The 26,077-nt window shown below is 31.7% G+C and overlaps 1 protein-coding gene across 4 annotated transcripts; it reads right to left on the reverse strand.

Moving 5' to 3' along the window:
- Positions 1-918: 918 nt before the first annotated feature.
- On the reverse strand, positions 919-14,899 carry LOC130814236 (gibberellin 2-beta-dioxygenase 6). Of its 4 annotated transcripts, XR_009042344.1 has the most exons (5): positions 14,317-14,899; positions 11,109-11,430; positions 9,368-10,495; positions 9,216-9,253; positions 921-8,135 (listed from the first exon to the last, which is right to left on the reverse strand). XR_009042344.1 is itself a non-coding variant. In XM_057680319.1 (3 exons), exons 1-3 carry the CDS (start codon positions 14,793-14,795, stop codon positions 8,079-8,081), a joined length of 858 nt encoding a protein of 285 aa, XP_057536302.1. In that variant the 5' UTR covers positions 14,796-14,899; the 3' UTR covers positions 919-8,078. The 4 variants fall into 4 exon arrangements, 2 of the variants coding, with proteins under 2 accessions (XP_057536302.1, XP_057536301.1); XR_009042343.1 differs by having other exon boundaries at positions 9,216-10,495; XM_057680319.1 differs by lacking the exons at positions 9,216-9,253; positions 9,368-10,495 and having other exon boundaries at positions 919-8,135.
- Between the last annotated feature and the right edge of the window lie 11,178 nt (positions 14,900-26,077).

Here is a 26,077-nt window from a genome sequence, read left to right on the forward strand (position 1 = left end):
ATTCACATAACAATATGCAAATTTAAAACTCATACTTATACACAAAAACATTCATTTCATCTACAAACCAAACAAACTTAAAAATAACAACATTCTTTCAAGCCTATGTGTATTCTAATAACAACATTCATTCAACCCTAGTTAACCCTAATAATAATACAACCCTAATAATATTACAACCCTAATTAACAAACTAATAATATAAACTAATAAAAATGTAAAACTTCAATGGAAAAACAAAACTTATTAATATATGAATAGAATTTACCTTGGTATTTAAATGATAATGTTGTGCTCTCTACATTGTAACCTACAATGGAAAAAAAAAAACAAAATTGTATTAGTACACATGATAAAGATGAACAAGATGAAGAAAAACAAAAACAAAATTTAAAAAATAAGCCCTAATTTGTGAATTTGAAGATGAAATTGCAATGGGTTAGCAAGGTGAGATTTCAAAGGGTTTTCGTGGGTTTTCATGGGTTTTTCGTGGGTTAGAAGAAGAACAAGAAAAAACAAGAAGAACAAGAACAAGCAAATTTCGTAGGTTAGCAAAATGAAAATTTTCGAGATCTTGAAGGTTGAAGAACAAGGCCTTAAAGGTTGAAGATAAAGGTTTTTGAGGGTTCCGTAGGTTGAAGATGAAATGAAAATGAAAATTTTAGAGGGCTTTTTTGCTATACATAATGGCGGGATTCTGAACAAAAAATGTAATAGTATATGTTCCGGTTCCTAAAGAACCGCAGCATATAACTCATTATATGTTGCGGTTCTTATACTATATATATATATATTTTTTCCTACTACTTATATGTTGCGTCTTTAGAAAATCGCAGCATATGTGACGCAACATATAAGCTTTTTTCTACTAGTGAATCAACAAATATAATAATTTGTAATTAGTTGATTGCATCAACATCATTCAAATATATATGTAGTAGTATATGTTCATTTGTCTCATCAGATTTGAAATAAAGAAAAATCGGGTAATTTTTAAGAGAGAGTAATTGATGAATAATGTTTGAAAAACAAATGGGACAATAATAGTAACTAGGAGGAAACCATACAATCTATATTTTGTTGTATAATAACATATGACAGCTTGATAGAGAGTCTGTCAAGTGTCTTTTTTTTATTGGACAATATTAATACCATTTGACTAATTATACTTCTTTTTGGGACCTACCATATTTAAAACTTCGCATTTTTGAAAAAAATTTATATATTAATGGATATAGTAAATTAAAATAATTCCAATTATACTGTGATATATATAATGTAATTCAAAAAATTATACTGCGATTAGGTGGTCATGGGGCGGGTCTGGAGCAAGTCTGGCTAGAACCGGACCCAGATCCTTTTATTTTTTATAGATCCAGACCCGGATCCGGACCCTAAGGGTCTAAAATTTTCAGACCCAGACGCAGACCCTCCAGATCTGACGGGTCTAGGGTCTTTAATGGGTCTTAAATAAAGTCTCTTTGATTTGTCAAAATTGAACCTGTTGCAAGTCTTTTTGTATTTTTTTAAGTAACTTATTATCGTATTACAAACACTTGTTCGAGTCCATGAAATTCAAATACAAAATAATTACTAAAAAGTAAAAACACTTGTCTAAATGCATAATTAAAAACCAAACACTTGTCTAAACCCATAATTAAAAACCAAACACTTGTCTAAATGCATGAGCTTGTCTAAGGGGCGAGTCTAGGGTTTGGGTCTCGAGGTCGGGTCTAAGTCCGAGTCCGCATCTGCACCTTAGACTTGGACCCGAAATCGAACCCGAACCCGTCAGATATTTTTTGAATCCAGATCCAACCCGGATCCGATGGGTCTCAAATATTAAGACCCAGACCCTTATAAAAGGGGCGGGTCCGGAGCGGGTCCAACAGGGTCCTAGACCCATGACCATCCGTGACTGTAATATATATTATGTACTATGTAAAAAATTTATAATATTAATAGATATAATAAAATATAGTTATTCTAATTATACTGTGCTATTACAATCTGTCAATTACAATCAATACTACAATTTATGTCATCTTACAGAGAACATAGTATATAAAAAAGTGATTCAAAACCTATATGCCCTTTATTAATAATCTATTTTGAGTTTCTTTATATTTAATTTTTTGTTCCAATTACAATATGCATATATAAATATTTAATTATGCACCTTCATTTAATATTTTTATTAGTCTTAAAAATATTAACGTATTAAAATATCTGTACATTGCACGAGTTTCTATTCTAATATAAGATAATTAGAATTATTTCAATCTTCTTCAACCCAAAAATCAAACAAAATGATATTCCATGGGTTCGACCGTTCTCTTACAATTAAGTATTGACTACGAAATTTCATATTTTTCTTGTTATTTTTTGGATTTAATTAAAAAAAACTTTGTGCTGGATATCACAAAAACAAAAATTTCAAATTTAGTAAAATAATAAATACTCCCACTGAACCTAGTTGTCACATTTCCTTATTTGGCAAATTAATATCAATTATCACATTTTCTTGTTTATCAATCTTTTTTTTACCTAAATACCCATAGTTCACACACGTAATTATGAATATACCCTAATTACCCAAACTAATTAATTAAATAAACCTTCACTACTTAGCCAACTATTATCTTTTTAATAGATCCGACACCACCCTTAATAACCGTGCCCAAGCAAATAGGACAACTAAATTGGTTCGGAGGGAATAATAATTTTTTAATATATGTTTCAGAACAATAAGAATTAAACAATAATAATAATAATAATAATAATAATAATAATAATAATAAAATTATACGAAACCAATTCCGAGCATTTTACCCCGTTTATCCAAATTAAAAATGTATTATGACACCACATAACTACTGTTTGCGGCTGATGTTTGCATGGATAAAAATAATGGAAGTATAATCATAACTCACAAATGTGGAATGTCATTCCTTTCTTGCTGTTCATGCAAGAGAATATGAAGTAGTGGAAAAAAGGGGGAAGGATGAAGTGGAAGTGCTGATAAGAATAACAACATTATACATAAAATATGATACCGTTACAACAAGTCAACAGATGCGCTTTCCCAGTTATCAGAGGAGATCTTAGTAAATAACAGTTAAAATCAGAGAAAAATATAATTTGGTTGAAAGATGATAGAGTTAGGGTTTATGTTTCAAGGAAAAAGGTTGAAATTGATGGTATTTGAAATGATGAATCGCATAAATAGGGTTACAGCAGCCTTAAAAGCTTTGAAATTAACGTTTGCTAACATTTTATATGCAAAAAGGTCAAGGTGGAACAATTTGGTAAACCTCGAGGTTACCACGTGTATTTTTTAAAAGTTTTTGTTACCACGTAAAAAATCCAAAATCTCAGGATTACCACGTAAAATTTTCTTTATAATTATTTTATGGCTGGTAAATAATTTTAAAAAATAATACTGATTTATAAATTTAGGAGTAAATAGTATTCTAAAGTACTCAATATAAAAATGATTTCTAGCTTTGAGACTTTTAGATAATTGTATTAAAGTCTTCAACATGAGAAGAGCACGAGAAATACAACCATTGAAAAATTCTTAAGTACTATAAAAGAATCTATAAGCTATTTTCCTCTTATTCTCTCTCACTATCTTTGTCCTAGTTCATTTTTATAAAGCAAGAGTTATTAGTTATTAAGCAAAGCGTCTTCCAAAACACTTATTAAAGTGTTCTTTTTATTAGAGAGTTGTATTTTTTATCATTCATAAAAAGGAAATTGTTAGAATGTTTTTTAAGGAAAGAATAGGATCTAAGTAGAAATTAGTGAGATCTTTTTGTAATAATCTAAAGTTTCCAAATTAGAGAAATCGGTTTGAATTTTACTGGTTAAGAGGACTTGTAGGGGGACTAAGCTATTTGTAGCTGAACCTCGATAACGAGTTTCAAGCCTCTGAAATGACTTTTAAAAAAACATTTAAAACGGATAAACTCTATTCACCTTTCCCTCTAGAGAATATTCGATCTCCTATTTAACTCTTCACCAGAAAATGACAATAACATCCATACACTTTCTCTATTCAGTTTTTCTTACTACATAACTCTTTGGCACAATAATTAAGAAAAAAGAATATATCTCTTAAAAGACCAATTTAACCCTCATATAATTCTGATCTAAAGAGAAAAGAAAAGGAGAATAACATTCTGATTTTGTACAAAAAGCATGCCTAATTATCTTCCCACAAAAATCATATTTTGATCTAGTTCTTTACACCCTAAGTCAAATAAAAAATAGTAAGATTACACCATAAATAAACCTGATTTAGAACATAAATAGTAGCTTTACACCAACAACAAAATGGGTTGAATTAGAACATAAATAATAGATTTAGAAGATGAGATAGAGAGAGAGAGAGAGAGATGTGGATGGTGGTACTGCATAGAAGGAGAAGATGAGGGGGTGGGCTTTAGAAGAAGAAGAAGAGAGTGAGTAGGAAATGGGTTTCAAAAGATGAAAATAAGGGTGAGTGAGAAATGGGTTTCAACATGAAGATGAGGGTGAGTGAGAAATGAGTTTCAAGATGAAGATGAGAAAGAGTGAGAAATGGGTTTCAAAAGGTGAAGATGAGGGTGAGTGAGAAAAGCGTTTCAAGATGATTCAAAAGATGAAGATAAGGGTGAGGGTGAGAGTGATGGTGAGTGAGAAAATGGAAAAGAGAAATATATATGGAGTTAATTTTAGTTGAAAATATGTAAAGATTAAATAATGGTAAATATAAAATTTAATGAGGCATAAAGTAGGATAAAAATTAAAGCGTAAAATAGATATTTATGGAGTTGTTTTATTATTAAAAATAGAAATATAGCATGTAAATTATAACTACTAAAATTGAGAAATGTAGCAAATAATATGGAATGGAGATAATTGAAAAATATCTTCTATAGATTTTATTAAATTTTATTTATTATTTATTGTAGGTAACAAACTATCTGCCTCATTTCTAAACAAGTGACTCAATTCGAGCATCAATAGTGATGATCTCTTTTTGGGTCATATGACCAAACAAGGGAAAAAATAATAAAAATGGTGATCTTTTATTAGGTGGGTTGGGGAATAGATCAGCAAACAAGGTCTTCACGTGACCCGTTCAAGTGAACGGTCACTCAATTTTTTTTCAAAAAAATTGCCACGTGTTGCGTTTTTATTGGTCCATGAAAACCTGCAGCTCCCCCCTGCATTCCCTGACACGCGTGTCAGCTAGCAAACCCACATGGCTGCTTTTGATTGGTTGCCAAAAAATAGCCGTTTAATGTAATAACGACTATTTTCGGATTTAATTGATTTTTTTTTAAAAAAAATTATACCAACGGTCATATTTTTTCGAGATCTATAAAATGAGACCCATATTGATATTTTTTGACATAATTTTATATTTACATATTTTCTTCTTATTTTCCTACTGTTTTTTTTGTTAAAAAAATACCAAAATAATCATTTCAATAATCCAAAAAAAAATATGGATTCAAATAACCCAAATTATGGAAGCAATCCAAGTAAAAAAAAACTAAGAAAAAATTCTTCTAACAATCAAAGTGTTCAAATTCAGTATCAAAATCCTCCATTTTCTCAAAATACACCAAATTCTTCTTACTATATTCCTCAAAATATCCCAAATTCATCTTATTATGTTCCTCAAAATACCCAAAATTCTCAAACTATGTTTCACCACCATCATCAATCTCACAATATCAACTCTAATATTGATAATTATTCAACTCCGATAAGGAGTGAAAGTTATGAAAAAATGAGATGGAGTATGATGAAGAAGATGATGATGATGATGAAAATGAAGGAAATGATCAAGATGATCAATATGGTGAAGATGGAGGAAATTTTGTTCATCATGTTGATGCTAGTCTCTACACCCAACCATCATTTCAAGATCTACTTTCACAATTTGGTTCACCACCGAGCTTCACTCAATTGGTTCAACCATCTCAACAACATCCTAATGATGAAGCCCCTATACCTTCAAAGAAAAGTTGGGATTTGATTGAAGATATTGCTCTCATATGTTTAGTCATGAACACAAGTACAGATCCAATTGTGAGCACCAACCAAAAGATAAGAGTGAGGTGGCAAAAAGTTAAGGAAGCTTATGAAGCAGCGAGGATGGAACAACCCCATCTGATCCCACGAAGAACCACCGACATGCTTAAATGTCGTTAGGGTAGATTTGCTCCAGCATGTTTGAAGTGGTCTGGAAGTTATAACGTGGCTCTTAGGAGGAAGAAGAGTGGGACGAGAGACGAAGATGTGCTTAAAGAAGCGCATTTAATCCATCAAAGAAAACACGATTACTTTAGCTTGATTGAGCAATGGAAAATTTTAGGAAAGTATAACAAGTGGAAGCAAGTGGTAAAAAGTAATTAAGGAAAACGATTGGATCAACAACCAACTGGTGGTGTTAGTAGTGAAAGTAGTGGGAAAAGATCAAGGATGGAAGAAGATTTTGAAACACCAACAAGTGAACCTCAAGAAGGATCATCCACTCGCCCCGAGGGTGTGAAGAAGGCAAAGGCTCGCATGACTGGGAAAATGGTTGCAGATTAATCAATTCAAGCTTAGAGTGCATTTGAAGAGAGTCTTCAACTTAATTCAGAAATAATGAAGGAGAAGACAGAATTTCAAAAACAAAAAGAAACCGGAAAACAAAAACAACTTCAAATGGAAGAATATCGATTGAATTGGGATATCTATCAAACATTAAGCAAAAAGGAAACTCTTTAGCCATGGGAAGCTGACATGATGGTTCAACTTGGACAATACTTTCAGAATTACAATCGCCAGTAGATGGTTTAATTATGTAATGTCTTAATTATGTTTTAATTATGTATTTTTTTTAATGATGGTTTAATTATGTAATGTTTTAAAATGATGTTTTAATTATGTAATGTCTTAAAAAGATGTTTTAATTATGTAATGTCTTAAAAAGATGTTTTAATTATATAAGGTTTTCATGCATTAGTCTTCTCATTTCCATCACCTTTTGGCATGCATTAGTCTTCTCATTTCCATCACCTTTTGGCATGCAATTAGTCTTTTCCTTTCCATCACCTTTTGGCATGCATTAGTCTTTTCCTTTCCATCACCTTTTGGCATGCATTAGTCTTCTCATTTCCATCACCTTTTGGCATGCGTTAGTCTTTTCCTTTCCATCACCTTTCGACATGCTTTAGTCTTCTCATTTTCATCACCTTTTGGCATGCATTAGTCTTTTCCTTTCCATCACCTTTTGGCATGCATTAGTCTTCTCATTTCCATCACTTTTTGGCATGCATAATATTATATATATGCACATCCACGTTCAATTGGATGTATAACTTCAAAATGAGTTTTTATAAGTTCAATTTTGCCTCATCCACTTCAAGTTCTTAATCTTCCGACGAAGAGAATGAACTATTAGATAATATTAGATAATATGGTTCATTATGCCTTTTAATACGCTATTCCTCCTATTGTTTCAACACTACAACCAAGGGTGAGAACTAAAAAAAAATTGTCAAGTTCAAAGAGACCATTCAAAAGGTCATTCCCAACTATTTAATGACTATTTTGCTGAATATCCTACATATTCTTCTCGATTGTTTCGACGTAGGTTTAGGATGAGGAAACATGTATTTTTACGGATAATGGAAGCTGTCTCCAACAACGATCCATGGTTCACTACCAACTGCTTGCATATGGGGTGGCTGCTGATCAAGTTGATGAGTACCTCCGAATTAGCGAAAGCACAGCATGAAAAGCACTAACTCATTTCACAAAGGGAATAATCAACCAATTTTGGTAACATTATTTGAGAAAACTAACACCACAAGATTTGATGAGATTATTGGCCTTTAGTAAAGAACGAGGATTCCCTGGCATGATTGGTAGTGTTGATTGCATGCATTGGGAGTGGAAGAATTGCCCAGCAGCATGGAATGGGCAATATCAAGGCCGAGCTGGTGTTGCGACATTAATTCTTGAAGCTGTCGCTGATCATGACTTATGGATATGGCATGCCTTTTTTGGGATGCCAGGTTCATATAATGATCTCAACGTGCTATATCGATCACCTCTTTTAGTTGATTTGTTTGAAGGAAGGGCACCACCTGTCAATTTCACAGTGAATGGAAATCAATACTACATGGCTTACTATATCACTGATGGCATTTATCCTAAATGGACTACTTTTATTCAACCTATTACTGAACCACAAACAGGAAAAGCAAGGTTATTTGCCCAACATCAAGAAGCAGCAAGAAAGGATGTGGAGCGAGCATTTGGGGTGTTGCAAGCTCGATTTGCAATAATTAGAAAGCTCTCACTTGCTAGGGATGAAGAACGACTCTCTGATATAATTACTTCTTGTATAATTATGCATAATATGATAGTGGAAGATGAAAGAGATACATATACACACTATGCTGATGGTAGAGAGTTCATGAGAGATCGCCCAAAAGGTCAATCGGAAGGTACAAGTGGATTAAATAATGAGTTTGAGTATTGCACAGATAGAATTGTTGATATCAATCGATACTTGGCAAATAAGGATGATGTTGAAGATTGACAAACACATTTATCCTTAAAAGATGACTTGGTTGAAAATATCTGGCAAAAATTTGGAGGGAACTGCAATTAATGTATCATTTAAAATTTTAGTTTTTTAATTTGTGTATTTATTTTATGTATACGCATTGTAATTTTTATTTGAAGTTAATGAATTTTTCTTAATTATTATTAATATCCACATTTATATTTATTAAAAAATATTAGTTTTATTAAAAGAATAATTTTTTTTTAATTATAAAATAGTAGATCTATTTTAATCAAATAAAAAATTATATTAACTTTGTACATGAAAATATTATTATAAAAAAATAAAGATAAATATTAGATAAATTAAGGGAGAGAAATTATAGTTGGGTACACTAGTGGAAAAAAACCTCATTTGCTACGGTTTTTTGGCCATTATTTGCTGCAGTTTTGGCCCCAAGCAATAGTGATAGCAGCAAATGACCTAATTTAAATGCTGCGGTTAAAAACCGCAACAAAAAGGGCTTTATTTGCTGCGGTCAACCCCCAAAACCGCAGCAAATAAGTGGCATTATTTGCTGCGGTCAACCCCCAAAACCGCAATCATAAGTATGACAAATTTAAACCTAATTTACAAATCAAAATGAAAAAAATACCTTGAATTGTCGTGGGTTTTGGTGAGTTAGTGTATAACCTATACAATGAAAAAAAAAATAGTATAAAAAAAACTAAGCGCCCTAAACGTACACAATTAATGAAGCTTGAACAATAATGGGTTTGAGAACTAATAAGCGTTAAAAAATTATACCTTGATGAAGAGCAAGAACTAAGCCCAAATTTCGTGGGTTTTCATGGGTTTAAGAAGAGCAACAACAAAGCAATAAGAAGAGCAAGAATGATGATCAAAGAAGAACAAGAATAAAAAGATGATGAAGATGAAGGATTGAAGACAGTAATCGAACAAATTATGATGAACAAGAAAACCGGCAGTTTTAGTATTGAGTGAAGAAGTGCAACAGTCGTATATGTAAACAATGAAAGCAGTTTCGTGGGTTTACAAACTCATTTGTATGTTTTAACGTTAACATATGGCGGGTTTTTGAAAATGCAAATGCTGCGGGCAAGGGACAAACCGCAGCAATTGAGTGAAGAAGTGTGTTATTTTATGCGGGTAGTGAAGAACCGGAGCAATTGCAAGAACTATTTGCTGCGGGCATGAAACAAACCGCAGCAATTGAAGCTGCTCATGTGTATTTGCTGCGGTCAAGGCCTAAAATAGCAGCAATTAATGGTGTTTTTTTTCTAATTCTTTTTCTTACTTATTGCTGCGTATATACAAAAACCGCAACAAATGATAAGCAACAAATACGTTTTTTTCCACTAGTGGTAGAAAAAAAGTAAGAAAGAGAGGATGATGACCTTTTAAAAGAGGTTAATGTTAAAAAAATTAGGTTGAAAGATAAACTTTTAAGAGAGGGAAAAGATATGAAAAATATGATGAACTTTTTTTTGGTGATGAGTAAGAATACTCTTAGAAGAGGGTTTCTCAATCTAATATTAATGTACCAAAAACTTTAGAGACAGAGGAACAAAAGCATGCCCTGCACCATAAGTTCAATATATTGGTTAATCAATCAATACTGCTACTTAGTGTCAGGATTACGAGTTTAAAATCGATTAATTAAAATAATTATCATGAGTAAGAGTAAGCAATTTATTTAAGAATGAAGTTTTGAAGCCCGATTTTCCAACCATGCAATTTTAAATCTTGCTGAACTTGAGCTTGAAAATCATTATAAGTGAAAGGTTTGTAATGTGAGCTTTGTATCAAAGTATTCTCCTCAGGAAACGCGAAGTAGCAAATTGATATCCTTGCCTTGTTCTTGTTTAGCTCCACCTTGTGCTTCACGCTTTTGTACGCATCATCACTTAGCACCTAAAATTTTTGGTTAGATATTAGAGTATATATAACATATTATTGGCCCTTAGTCATCAGCTTAAGATTTTAGTTAAGTTGGTTTCTTAACATTGTATCAGAAGCCAATGTGGTAAAAGGTCACGGGTTTGAAACTCAACATCTCCAATTTAAAGTGCAATATTCAACGTCAGGTATGAAGAAGGTTTGTATTGCATCCACACTGTTAGCCCAAAGGATTCTTGTGTGAGAGGGTGTGTTAAAGTAGTTAACATATCCTAGGAACTCAATGACCAGTTTAAACTTTTGATTGAGTTGGTTCTTTAACAATAGATACCTTCCTTTTATTGTGTCATTTCTCCTTACAAATTGTCACTATCAAAAGTTATTATAAATTGACTTTTATTAAGAAACCAACTGAGCCAAAAACATAGTCTTTTAAGTTAGAAGTGTGTATACAACAAAGGCTCTCCACTTAAATGAGGGACGATCAAGAATCAAACACGATCACATCTGATACCTACATCGATATCCTTACAAATGCATAACTAAGTTGTTACATGTAAATAAGTTCATTTCTAGTATCATTGTATCATTAACAATGTTTAGAAAAATCAAGTTTAGAAAAGGATACCTGCATCATATCTCCAAGATTAACAACCAAAGTGTTTGGAATAGGCTTGACTTTGAACCATTGATCATCTTTGTAAAATTGTAGGCCACCAACTTGATCTTCACTCAATATTGAGAGAGTAGAACTGTCTGTATGTTCATGCAAACCCTTAACGTGCTCATTGATATTATGTTTAGGGTAACGATATACTCTAATTAACCCACTCGATTCATCTAAGCATGATTTCAGTTCATTTAAATCCAGCTCCAGATTCTTAATTATGGCTTCAAATACTGTTGAACCAATCCTTGTTAGGTGTCTGCTGTATTCTTCCAATAACTTTCTGGCAATGCAAGTTATATAGCAAAATAAGGAACACCTTGTTACATTTCAATATAGTATGATTTATTTATGTACATTTTACCTTAAAAGGGGTATGTTTGGTCATTTAGATTAAGTGTAAGTATTTAATATGAGTAAAAACAGTCAAACTAATGAAATAAAGTTAAGTATAAATGCATATAAACTAATTGACGTAGCTGTAAAAAAGATGATTTAGAATAAATTAAAAGAAGATAAATGAAAAAAGAGGATAGATTTCCCTCGTATGGAGAAACTTGTTGTTACTAATTGTTATTCTATTCTTTTCTCATATTTTGCAACCAATTCTTCTACCTCTCCAATAATCAAATTCCATTAATTTTCTATCTAATTATCTTTGTTTTTCTACTGTGACTTTTAATTCTCTCCTTAAATTTATTTATGTACTATTTACCTTTAAATATGTATTTGAATAATTTGTATTTTTATGATTCTAGATAATATAATATAGCAATTTACTTATGAAACACCATCATATGAGTCATACAGTTTAATAATTAGGAAATATCATATATAATTGATTTAAGGAAAAATTACCAAGAATAATCTAACTTTTTCATTATTTTCCTACAATAATCCCAAAACTTTATGCGGTATTAATTTAGAATAAACTTAAGTGTTCGGATGACCTGCTATAGTAGGTAATTTGCCAAAAACGTAAATTAAAAATTAATATAAAATTAGGGAAAAATTTTGAAAATTTACATAAAAATTCTAAAAAAAATTTTAACATTTTTTTCGACATTTATTTTAATTTATCATTTTTTAAAACAAATTCTTGCTATAGCAGGTCATCTGGTTGCCCGAGTTTGCTATAGGCAAATACCTCATGAAGTTGGGATTATTCATGGTTAATCAATAGAAAGAATTATTATAGGAAAAACATAAAAAGATTAGATTATTGTAGGTAATTTTTCCTTGATTCAATTAATACTTGATAGATTTATTTGATTAAATTTAAATGAGAATCACAACACAATAAATATAATAAGATATTTCTTTACCTAATTAATAGTGAATTATCACAATATATTGATCATCATCATCAATATATCTTATTAACATTAAATACAAAAAACCTAAATTGCATTAGTTCAGCCATATTAATGGACTCTCCATTACATTTAAAAATGTTCGTTTATGATTTATTCTTATTGTATTTACTATGAAAAATAGAAAAATATTAAATAAATTAAGCTCTTATTATACATATTGATTTTACTTAGAATTTACTTGTTTGATTAAAGGAGTAAAATATGTTTATTTTAGATTTAAATTTTGACCTTAACCTAACTGAATTAATAAAAAGAACATGTCATATCGACTTATAAATTTAATTAGGTTAGGTCGGAATAGCAGGTAAAGTCGGCTTTATTTAGTAAATATATGAAGTCCAATCGACCCACTTAATTCGAATTATGTTGAGGTCGTATTAGCTCTTATTAGGTCCAAAGGTAGGTAAAATCCTACTACATTGATAGAAAAATACAAGAATATAAGGTTCAAAAAGTACTACGAGTCTACATGCTAGTCTAGTATAATTAGAAATTGTAATACCATATACTTTGACTACCATAGAATGATCATAGTGCTTGGTGGCTTAGTATGAACCATACACAATAATAAGAGATTATAATAATGGTTTTTTCCTTTTGTTTTTTATTGTCCAAAGACTAAAAGAGTAATTTTAATTAGAGCTTCATTACACAAGTAAATAATAGTAGTATATACTAAGTGCACATTAATTATTGTAACCAAATGAGAATATTGAATAATTTACATGATCTCGAGACCAAAACATAGACAAAAATTATGCTCATCAAACATGTTCTAATCTTAAAGTAAAATAAAGTTTGTACTATTGGATCGGAGTCATTGGACACATTAGAATTTCCCACACAAAAGTGGGTTCCTTAATTAATTAATTTAATCTTATCTTTAAGAGGTGCTTAATTTAGAGAAAAATATTTTTCTGAAAAATTATTTTCATAATTATTTTTAATGAATAAACATTGATATAGATTTTATTTGATCAATTATTAAGCTAAGGAAAAATAAATGTTGGAGATCAGAGGGTTAAGAAATTTAAAGTTTTCTCTAATTTTAAATAACAATAATAATAATAATAATAGCAAAAAGAAAATAAAATTTACTATAATTCTTTTTATTAAACTTAAAAAAAGTAAAGAACACTATATTTTCAAAACATTTCCAAACCACCGCAATTTCACTATAATTCACTATAATTTTTATATCATCTATATCATTTAATTGTAATTTCCGGGTAGATTAATAGCAATTGTTTGACTCATATAAATCCCATCTGTTAAAAATATTAAAATATAAAAATTACCTATATACTTCTTTTGTTTCAAAATAATTGCGACATTAGACTATTCCCAACTATTTATTGATCACCTTTAATTCGTAATTTTGTTTATAATCTATAAGTTAAAATAATATTAAGCGAAATCTTATTTCATTCGTCTCAATGCAAAAATTATTAAACATCAATTTTAATATTTTTTTTATTGTGCATAATTAAAAATATTAAGGGTTGAAAAATGAAATGTTATAAGTATTTTAAAACGGAAAAAGGATTATAAATTTAATTTAATTTATAATAATTTGAGAATGGATTTGAAAATCTCTACAAATAATGAGAAAATTCAATTTTTTGGGTAAGTAATAAGAATTAAACCCTATCACATCAGTTAAAAAAATAGCACTCAACTAAGGCTATCCCAAAACTCTCTCAGTAATTGTAGGAACCTTAATAAAAGTAAAACAAATTTAAAAACAATACAATTTTAAGGGGAAAAAATTAAAGAAAAGGATGAATAAAAACCTGAAATCATTAATTAAAGGATCAAGATGAACGTGTTGATGTTGATGAAGTTGAGAAAAAGGAAGGTGAAAACCTTCAATCCAATCCATATTGTTAGCTCTTGGAACAGCTACCCCAGATGAAGATGTTGCAGGGGTACCCCAAAAAAATTTAATAGGGCACCTATTATTAAGCCCTTGTTTGGCTTTAAAAGGAAACTCAAATACCCTTTTGGCATGCTCCTGTAGCTCCTTCAAAACATTACTTGGAACACCATGATTTTCCAACCTAAATATTCCCCATTCCCTACATGCCCTGTCTAGTTTCTCTGCATCCAAACACTGCATATTAACTAAGGGTAGGGGGAGAACCGAGGGTTCCAAAGTGCCTCCCCCATCCTCTACTACTACCTCCTCACTTTTTAGTTCGGGTTTTCGGGTCCGATTAGAATCTGTTACACGAAATAAAGGTGGGTAAGATTCCATATTAGATTCTGACATGACTGTTTTCAGAAAAGATGGGTTTGATTGATGAGCAAAATCACTGTTTTTGGTTCTAGTTGGTGGTGTTCTAAAGTAATGTTAATTGAGATACTTGTACAAATTGAAATTTTCAAGGTATATATAGAAGAATATTGAAGCCCAATCCTTAGAACATGCTAACTTTTTATTTTATCGTCAGCCTCTGCCAATGAAATTACGAATTTGCCCTTAGACTTTAAAAAATTACAAATTTATCATTGGACTTAAAATTTCTTGTTTATAATCTAACCTCACTACATAACTCCTTTATCACACTTAAAAAACAAAATTACAACATAAAATTTTTCGAGCAAAAACTAAGAAATTCAATCCGCAAACAAATAATCGAGGTAATTTTTATTTGAATCGTATTATTTTAAATTTAAAAGAAAAACGAAAAAAAATAAAAAAATTGGATCAGTCGCACAAAATCCGCGAGCCCACCGCGGGTCAGTCGCACGAAATCCGCGATTCGACCGCGGCTCAGTCGCACATTTTGTGCGACTGAGCCGCGGTCGAGTCGCGGGTTTCGTGCGACTAACCCGCGGTGGGCTCGTGGATTTCGTGCGACTGGCACATTATTAAAATTTTTTTTTCATGAATAATTATTATTAATTTTATTTATATTATTATTGTTATTATTATTATTATTATTATTATTATTATTGTTATTATTATTATTATTATTATTATTATTACTATTATTATTATTATTATTATTATTATTATTATTATTATTATTATTATTATTATTGTGATTGTTATTATTATTATCATTAAATTTTTATTTTTTTAATTATTATTTTTAATTTATTTTTTAAAATATTATTATTATTATTATTATTATTATTATTATTATTATTGTTATTATTATTATTATTATTATTATTATTATTATTATTATTATTATTATTATTATTATTATTATTATTATTATTAACTTTTTTATATTCTTTTAAATATTTTTTTTATTATTTTTGTTGGTGATGTTGTTGTTGTTGTTGTTGTTGTTATTGTTATTGTTATTGTTAGTAAATTTTTCTTTAATTTTATTTTTAAATATTGTTTTTGTTATTAGTGTTATGATTATTATTATTGTTTGTGTTATTATTGTTATGATTATTATTAATGTTATTATTTTTGTTATACTATTACTATTATGATTATTGTTAATTTAGAAAATTAATTACAATAATAATAATAATAATAATAATAATAATAATAAATATGTTCTTAGATCATATTTGTTGATAATGATTAGTTAAATATTGTTGTTGCTAATTAATTATTATCTTTTGTTCATGTGGTTAATTTAACGTAACATTTGATTATGTTTATTTATTAATAATAGTCAATTAAATTATCAAAAATTGTAGTAAATGGCTGGTACTCACGGGAAAGGAAAGGGTTTTTTTAGAAACTTGCTGAGCGAGAATAGTTCTAGGCCTACCCTACTCAGAAGGGATCCTCATGAGAGGGGGGTGACGGGTTCTACTAAGAGGGCTCGGCAGGAAGAGGCTGCCAGACACAGTTAGGCCTAACGGTCGAGTACGTTAACCCAAGTGCGTACTCGTTTTGATGACCAGGCTAGCAGCCTCCAGAGTAGTTGGGGGGTTTCTAGTGATGATGATAATTATGCTGATGATGTTCAATACCAAGGTCATGATCTTCACACGTGCCGGCCCTAGTTCTTTAGGCGCATTTGAGCATGCCGGACATAGTCTCATTAATAATGAGCTGCCACGGGGGAGTAGGTGCTCACAGTCCGCTGAAACGGACTGGTTAGTCACATCGCCCCAGCTTGGGGGGCCCACAAATACGCGCCTGATACCCAGCTATGGCGGGCACATAGCTAAAGTTATTTTTGACGGCTCTGAGCGTACGCCTCCGATTCAGGAATGCCGTAGTAGAAAGAAGCCGTTGGAGGCAATCATCGGACTGCGGGATATGACCGATGCGCTTTACGATGTTCTACCTGCTACTACCCTCGGCCGGCTACATTACGTTATGCACCAGCACATCGACTGTGCTTTGATATCGGCCTTCGTGTAGAAGTGGCAGCCGGATACGAACACCTTCCACATGCCATGGGGGGAGATGACGATTATGTTGCACGACGTGCAACGCATATTGGGTATAAGTATTGAAGGTTCTATACCGGCTGAGCCTTCTGAGGGGGAGTGGCAGGTCGGTATTACTAATCTGTTTGGGGAGCCCATATCCGAGCTACGATGGAAAGGGATATTCACCAGCGATTGCGTCAACGTTGCTGAAGTGATGCAGTTGTGTCATCGGTCCCAGGCTATGGAGACCCAGTTGATAGCCTACTACATGGCTATTTTCGGTTCTACCCTGCTGGCGGATAAGACCAGAACCAGCATGCAACCTCACCCGATACTTGCCGTCAACGTCGATCAGGATGAGATCGCCTGGGGTGCGGTGACGTTGACCTACATGTATCGCCAACTGGGAATGGCATCTAGGGCTGGTTGCAAGACCATTGCGGGTTGCCTCACATTGCTCCAGACATGGATTTACGATTACTTTCCCGCCTTCTGCCCTCATCCTCGCCGAGCAAATGTGCCTAATAAGACTAGGGCGGAGATGTGGTCCACGCCCAAGCCAGGTCGTGAGATCAACAGACTGAGGGACTGCAGGAGTATACTAGACTGCATGACGGAGACTCAAGTATTGTACATCACATCACACTTTGTTATGCATGTTATTTTAATTTTAGATTATTTTTATATGTTAACTTGGCTTGTATGCAGGTGGAATGGACTCCGTACATGACTTCTCCAAGGGCATTGCTGAATGAGCACCCACACACCACCTTCATCGGGGGTATCACTTGCTTTGATATCGTCAAGGTGTATTTGCCGGAGAGGCTAGTGCGACAGGTCGACTTTGTGCAGGCTATTCCCCCCCTCCTCTGAGACCAGCCCAGGCTGTACGACTGACACACGGTACCTACTCCGTGACCTTTGCTTCTCCGCCTGTGTACTTTGAGGCATGGAGTAGGTTCCCCTATAGTGCCCGCCTTGGTGATTAGGCACTTCGTCGGGCATCTGTTCCATCAGAGGCTGATCCTAGTTACGTTAACTGGTTCAGAGTGTGCTCCCATCCATACGTCGTCCCCGGCGAAGGACCGAGAGCCGGTTTTGGTTCAGCTGAAAACAGATTGAAATACGTTAGTTTTTTGAATTTATTTGTTTTCTATTATGTCGTTGTGTTATTTAGATGCTGTTTATATCTTATTCACACCCTTTTTCCTTTTTTTTTTCAGTTTCTGAATGAATGGCCTAGTCGAGTCGCTCCATTAGCGAGATTGCCTGCTGTTGCGGAAATGACCCCCCAGGAAAGACATGCTTTAGATGTATACCTTGGTGATGTTAAAGATTTATTTGCCGAATGGCAAGCTTTTAAGGGGCATGGCCCTTCATAGTCTGTATTTAAACTAATTTACATTCATGCGTTTCTTTATTTACATCAACGCTTTTTACATTAAATTTAATTCATGTTTACATCAATGCTTTTATTAATTTACAACATTACTATACATATTGAATTTCATCTACAATGTCTATAGTAATGACGTACACAATATTATAACTATGGACTATCTACAAATTGAATCCCATTTACAATTTCTATAGTAAAACTGAATAATGATTTACACATCACGTTACACTATGGACTATCTAAATTTACAGCATCTTCAGCGGTGTTATTACGTTGTGGTGGTCGTGGCCCGCATAGTTTATTCCAAAGCATAATCCTACTAGTACAATGTGTTTCTATATGTCTGGAAAAATTATCAACTGCTTCTCTCCAACGTTGATGGAGTGACGGTAGTGGAGATGAATCGTCGTTCATTAATAGTTGAACAAAATGATTTCTGTTCACCCAACATATATGTATAACTTTATTTACACTATGCACGCCCGATGCTTTCCTTAACAGAAGAACCAAACAGTTGTACAGCGGATTACCATCAGCAGAACCATAATAAGCAATGCCAATGTTAAGAAACTTTGTTGCAGAGTACAATGCCATCGGTGTATTCATCCAGTGAATATAAGGAGCAGGTCCATTACCGTGTGAACCAATTCTGAATATAGCATCTTCTAATGACTCCTGCGATAGATACAAACTTAGGTATTGGTCTCTGTTCATTTGCATTTTCATACACATAGCACGTTTTAAAAGAGGTCATGCCTCCTCGCCTCCCAACTCTGTGGCGGCAATAGCTCTAAATCCACAGTTACCATCACCTAAGACATCAATCCAATCACACAAGTAAGGAGGAAGAATGTGCGGGTTGTGATCAGGTCATGGAAACAGTGAAAAATCACGACCTCCTGGATCATCTGAGGTTTGTGTACCGGATAAGTTGAAGCTAAAATTAATTCCAACTGAAGTTTGTGTTTTCCGACCACTAGATCTACCACTTGATCTCCCGCGGGATGAAGATCTAGACCCTCGACCACGAGAAGATGATCTACTATATTCAAACGCGCTTTTATTTCTTCAAAGGGTTTTGCTTGTGGTTGGTCTTCCCTTTCTAGGTGGACTTGCGTAAGGCTCAGGTATATCGGCTCCATCAGGGTGTAGTTCATACTCAAGTACCTGAGACAAGCGTCGTACAACTGCTAGATCAGATTTTAAGACTTCATCGACCAAAGATTGAAAGTACTCTTTGTCATCGGCGTTCACGTGTCGTACTCCTGTGTTGGTGTCATCTCCTACCTCTGTATACGTCAAAGTACTCCAGAATGGATGAATGTCATCCAAATACAAAGCTCCTTGTGAACCGATGGACATATATAAATAACAAGCACGCGGCAATCCATGGGTGCGTTGAAGTACACAACCGCATTTGTTAAGTACATAATCACCCAAATCTAACATACGGTTATGCTCAAGCCACAGCTGCTCCAAGGCATAGATAGATACATGGCGATATAAAGGTCTAATGAAATGTTGTCGCAACGACCTTGCTACAAAATTCATGGATTCCTGTAGCGCTTGTCGGTTCCTGGCTTGCTGGTTTATAATCTGTACGTGTGCCCTTTTAAACAGGGTATCAAATGAGCTATTATCGCTACCAAGATAATACTTGAAAGACGAGTGTTGGCTTTCAACTCTGCTGGTAGTCTGGTTACCCATGTGTAAACATTCATTCCTCCACGCACGCACACATTTCTCTCTAAGTGGAATCCATGTTCCAGCCAAATACCGAATGACCTTTTTGTTCCTAACAAACCAGGTAGTCACGATCGATTGCCATCTCTGTTCAAATTCGTCGATTGTAGAACTTTCAACCAAGAGGTTCCATTTAGTTTTCCTGAATACCTACCCTTGTTGATTTCTTTTTCCGCCACACAACTTGTCCACCATGTTCTTAACGTCATTTGCAATATGCCAAGTGCATATCAAATGCCGCACATCTACATTTAACATAACATTGAACGTAATTAAGACATATTCAATAAATAGAACGACAATAATTAATCAACAAAACCTTTTTACTTGGGAAGACGTCACGAATAGCTGCAGATAAACCTTCGTCTCGATCAGTTACAATGACGCTAGGAGTATGAGCTGTGCCAAAAATATCTCTCAATCCCTGCAACACCCACGAATATGACATAGCCACCTCATCTCGCATCAAACAGAACGCAACCAAGAAGTTGTGATTGGTTGGCATCATTCCGATTACTTCACACAGTGGCCACTTTTATTTGTTTGTTTTGTTCGTTGTATCTATCAACACAACATACGGCCACGTACGTATCATTTGGATAGAGGTAGGATTTGCAACTAATAATCTGCTCAATCTCCCTTCATTATCCAAGTCTGTCCAGACCACGTAATTAAGTTATGTGGCCATATAAAGACAGTGTTGAAGGGGAGTCCTACCCTCCATCTCTTCCCTCCTTATTGATTGCCTAGCATTATAAATCTGATTCATACTAGTAAAAAAACCAGGAAAATTTTCTCTAATAGAAGTCATGATAAAGGCTGGTTGCATGCCGGTTGCACTAAGCTGTCGTATGTGCTCCCGAGTATCTATATTGATCCTATTTGCCCTTACATGACCATCTCTGTATATTAAGAACGGGTGGTTATGTCTTTCTTTTTCACCAGGACACACTCTTACCGCCCAAGGTCTTTCTCCTGGTTTACGACTACTTGCTACAATCAAAAATTTACACCCACAACTTCTAGTTTTAGAACCAGGTCGGGCAACATTATCTAGATTATGTAAATCACCTCTAATATTACCATAGCGGTGACATCTTAAATATACACTAACTCTAGAACGTCCTTCTTTTTGTTTATAAGAAGCACGTGTAAATTGAAAAGCAATTGTTATTGCTATCGCATCGGCCCAAATATGTAATTCATCTAAGGAATCAAATTCCCTAACAGTAACAAATCTATAGGAGTAATCTACGTTGTCTCCTAAGTTTTCAAAGTCCTGCAAATTTGAAATATGAAACAAACCATACATTAGGTCATTAAAAAATTATATATACAAACGTTAATAATAAAAACATTCAATACTAAATAAAAATTATAAATTACTTTAATAATTAATATTAAAATATTAGTAATACAAATTAATATTAATTAAAAATTATAATTTACTTAAATAATTAATATTTAAATAATAATAATACAAAAAATATAATAAAATAATTGTAATAATAATAAAACAAATTAATATTAAATAATAAGAAAATAATAATAATAACCTATAATTATAAATTATTTAAATAAATAATAACAAAATAATAGTAATGTTAATAATATAAATTACTTACATTAATAATAATAATAATATTAATAATAATAATAATAATAATAATAATAATAATAATAATAATAATAATAATAATAATAATAATAATAATAAAAATTAATAATAATAATAATAATAATGATAATAATAATAATAATAATAATAATAATAATAATAACAATAATAATAATAATAATAATAATAATAATAATAATAACAATAATAAAAAAATACAAATAATATTATTAATAATAATATTATTATAATAATATTAATAATAATATTAATAATAATAATTTACTAAGATGTATAATAATTTAAATAATAATGTAAATAAAAAAAACAGTCGCACAAAAACCGCGAGCAGACCACGGTGGAGTCGCACAAATCGTACGAGTGGACCACGGTGGAGTCGCACAAAACGTGCGAATGGACCACGGTCCAGTTGCACGTTTTGTGCGACTGAACCGTGGTCCACTCGCACGTTTTGTGCGACTCAACCATGGTTCACTCGGCCAGTTTTTGCGACTTTGTTTTTTTTAAAAAAAATACACTGATTCAAATCGATTAAAGTACGTACCGGATCCGATTTATAGTCGCTTTCGTTAGCCATAGTTAATCGATTCCAACTAACAGCTTGTTTAAAATCGAAGAACATTTTTAGAGAGTTTTTAGAGAGATAGTACCGTGTTTGAATTCGTATATCATACAAGGGCGCGTCTGAAAATTCAATATATATAGGGTCGCGATAAAAATATTCGGGATTACGTTTAAACTTTAAATTTAATGTTTTTAAAGTGATAATAGTGTTATTAAGTGCAATTTACATTTGTTAAACAAGTTTTAAGTCCAGGGATAAATTCGTAATTTTATTAGGAGGAGGGTAACGATAAAATAAAAAATGTGTATATGGTTGAAGAGGCAGCAATGATGTTTGCCTGTGGGGCATGAACTAGGTAGATAGTGACAGAAGATCAAGGGTGGGCCCATAATAAAGATTATGGGACCCAATATTCATATATATGGTCATTTTGAGATGAGATTAACATGAATTCAATGTGCCACAATTTTGGTTTGTTCAATACTGGCAACAATAATTGTAGGTTGGTTTGGTTCACAAATGATTCGATGAAGTCAAAGCAATGGGGTGGATAATTGGATTAGTAATTAGTTGTTGTGTTTATCTTAAAGTTCTTTCCCAAAATTTTGGAAATGCTGCAAACCATGCACATACTCCTTCCGATTCTTTTCATTGTCTCATTTAGTGTTGACACACTATCCAATGCACTAATTCAATTTTAAATATCTTTAATTGTCCATAATTAAAAATTATAAAAATTTGATATTAATAAAATTTACATTGAGACGAATCAAACAAGATCCCACATGACTATATTTTAACATTTAGATTAAGAATAAAATAAAAATTAAGAGTAATCGATAAATAGTGACAAAAAACTAAATGGGACAACTGAAAAGTCTCGGAGGGAGTATGACATATTAACATTTAATAGGGTCTACATTGGTGGTCAAGATCTCACATGACTAGGGCTGCACACGGTCCGGTCTGGTCTGGTTTGACAGAAAAATCAGACCAGACCAAAAATTTCAGTCTGAAAATTTACCAGACCAGCCAAGACACCAGACCGGACTAGACCAGACCGTTCTAGAACGGTTTGGTCTGGTCTGGTCTACGGTTTTTTTTATTTTTTTGTATTTTTTATCAAAGTCATAGTACCATCAACTGTTACTCTATACCAGCTAAATAAAGTTGATCCTTCATGTCCCCCAAAATATTCTCCTTCACCCACATAAGTACTCAAATTCAAGGCTTTCACATGAAGATATTTTACTACTGGATAAGCTGTCAAAGACAAACATATTATATATTAGTAAGTACTGAGAAAGCTCCATATAACCAATATCATGAACAAGAAATTAGATGACAAAAAGGATTTAGAACTCAAATAACAGAAACACCTACAAGATATCATCATTTAGAAGAGAAATAAATTTCACCAGACCGGAATTTATTACGGTTTTCCGGTCCGGTCTGGTCTGAAAATTTTAAAATCGGGACCGGACCGGAAACCGTTTTTTTTAATAAAAAAAAACCGGACTAGACCAATTAGACCGTAGACCAGACCAAATATTTAAATTACAATTTGGTCCGATTTGATTTACGGTTTAGACCAAACTCTGTTCAGCCCTACACATGACAAAAATCATTTCATAACAAAGTAGTAAAAAGTAAAGTGTGTCCCCAGCTTCATAATGATTTTCCATATGGAATGATATCATCATATCATATAATACTATAAAAGAACCGAAAAAATTCTGCATGTCGATTTTATAGAGTTTTGCCAAGTGAAGCATTTTTACAGGTTAAAATGTAATTGTGCGATATTCAAAAGATTTTATTACATTAATTATGATTTTAATTATTAAAGATAAATTTTCAAAAATATTTTATTAGATCAAATCATTCAATCATTCAATCATACAATACTATAAAAGAACTGGAAAAGTGATTTTAAAGAGTTTTGCCAAATTGAGCATTTTTACATGTTAAAAATGTGATTGTGTAATATTTAAAAGATTTCATTACAATAATTATGATTTTAACTATTTATTAAAAGTAAGTTTTCAAAAAAAATTTATTAGGTCAAATTATACAATCATTCAATCATATAATACTATAAAACAACTGAAAAATCCTCATACAATACTATTAAGGATACAATACTAAAACAAAATGGAAAATACCACATGTTGATTTTATAGAGTTTTGGTTGATGGAAAATGTTTTTACAGGTTAAAATGTGATCATATCATCCAATCATATCATACATACAATACTACTCCCTCCAATTCACTAGCAGTGTTTTATTTGCTTTATCCACTTTATCCGATACACATATTCAATCCTTAATATCTTTAATTGTGCATAATTAAAAATTATGAAAAGTTGATATGAATAATCCTTGTATTGAGACGAATCAAACAAGATTGCACTTGACTATAGATTAACTTATACTCCTAGGTTAGTAATAAAATATACACATTATTAGTAAGAGATGAATAGTGTTCAAAAATCAAATGAGACACTACTAATGAATTAGAGGGAGTATAAAATAACTGAAAAATTCCACATGGCAATTTCATAGAGTTTTGCCAAATACAATACTATAAAAGAATTAGAAAATTTAACATGGCGATTTTATAAAGTTTTGTTAAATTGAGCATATTTATAAGTCAAAATGTGATTGTGTGATATTCAAAAGATTTTATTACATTAATTATGATTTTAAGTAATAAAGGTAAGTTTTCAATAATATTTTTTTATTAAATCAAATCATGAAATCATTCAATCATACAATACTATAAAGACACTCAAAAGTCATCAAACAATACTATTAAAAATACAATAATACAAAAAAATTTGAAAATTTCACATAACGATTTTATAAAGTTTTGCTATATTTACCGGTTAAAATGTGATCATATTATATCATATCATATTATATACAGTACTATAAAAGAACTAGAAAATTCCACATAGCAATTTCATAGTGTTGCCAAATAGAGCATTTTTATAGGTTAAAATGTGATTGTGTGACATTCAAAAGATTTTATTATATTAATTATGATTTTAAGTATTAAAGATAAGTTTTCAAAAACATTTTATCAGATCAAATCATACAATCATTCAAGCGTATCATACAATACTAAAAAAGACAGAAAAATCATGTTATTAATTTTGTTGGAAAATGACAATTGAAATGTTTTAAGAACTCTGTCATGCGTTTTAATTTTATTGAGAATGGACGAATTATTGGATTATGTAGATAGTAAGTTTGCAAGCATGTCAATTTTGACACAAAATGTACTTTACAAAATTATTTATTTCATGACAATAGCTACTTTTGGGTAGAATTATTAATCAATAATTATTTACTCAATCAAGCAATAATTATTTTATTAAAAATACATATCTCAATTTTTACATAATTTTATTAATATCATAATTTGATAACTATATCATGCTATTGCCTCTTTCTTTAAAATTTATATTTATAGGTATTTGCATACTAACAAACTTCGTGCATTAAACGAGTTTGTATACTAATAATTAAATTGGTTAATTGCTATAATTATTGAACTAAATAAGGAAAAGTTGATTTCAATTTATTATATATTGTTATATTTTTATTGTAAAACTTATATAAAACAAGACATTAAAAAATAATCGTAGATTGTTCGTATATACATCTTAATATAAAATTAAAAAAATAAGACATTAATTTTTTTTTAAAATATTAGTCAAACAGAGGTAAATTTTCGATTGTATTTTTAAATTAATATTTGTATACTTTTGATCATCTATTTATTTGTGTTTTTAGTGTATTATATTTATATTATAAAGTACTCCATGTCCTACGAAATTAGTCTA

Source organism: Amaranthus tricolor, chromosome 5, assembly GCF_026212465.1.
Source record: "Amaranthus tricolor cultivar Red isolate AtriRed21 chromosome 5, ASM2621246v1, whole genome shotgun sequence".
Lineage (NCBI taxonomy): Eukaryota > Viridiplantae > Streptophyta > Magnoliopsida > Caryophyllales > Amaranthaceae > Amaranthus > Amaranthus tricolor.

What these genes read in the sequence shown, in the direction of transcription:
- LOC130814236 (XM_057680318.1), bottom strand. Translation starts at nt 14,795, where the DNA reads ATGTCAGAATCTAATATGGAATCTTACCCACCTTTATTTCGTGTAACA. An exon ending in CCTTTAATTAATGATTTCAG is followed by an intron (nt 11,431 to 14,316) that starts GTTTTTATTCAT and finishes TTGCATTGCCAG; the next exon opens with AAAGTTATTGGAAGAATACA. An exon ending in ATCTTGGAGATATGATGCAG is followed by an intron (nt 10,496 to 11,108) that starts GTATCCTTTTCT and finishes CAAAAATTTTAG; the next exon opens with GTGCTAAGTGATGATGCGTA.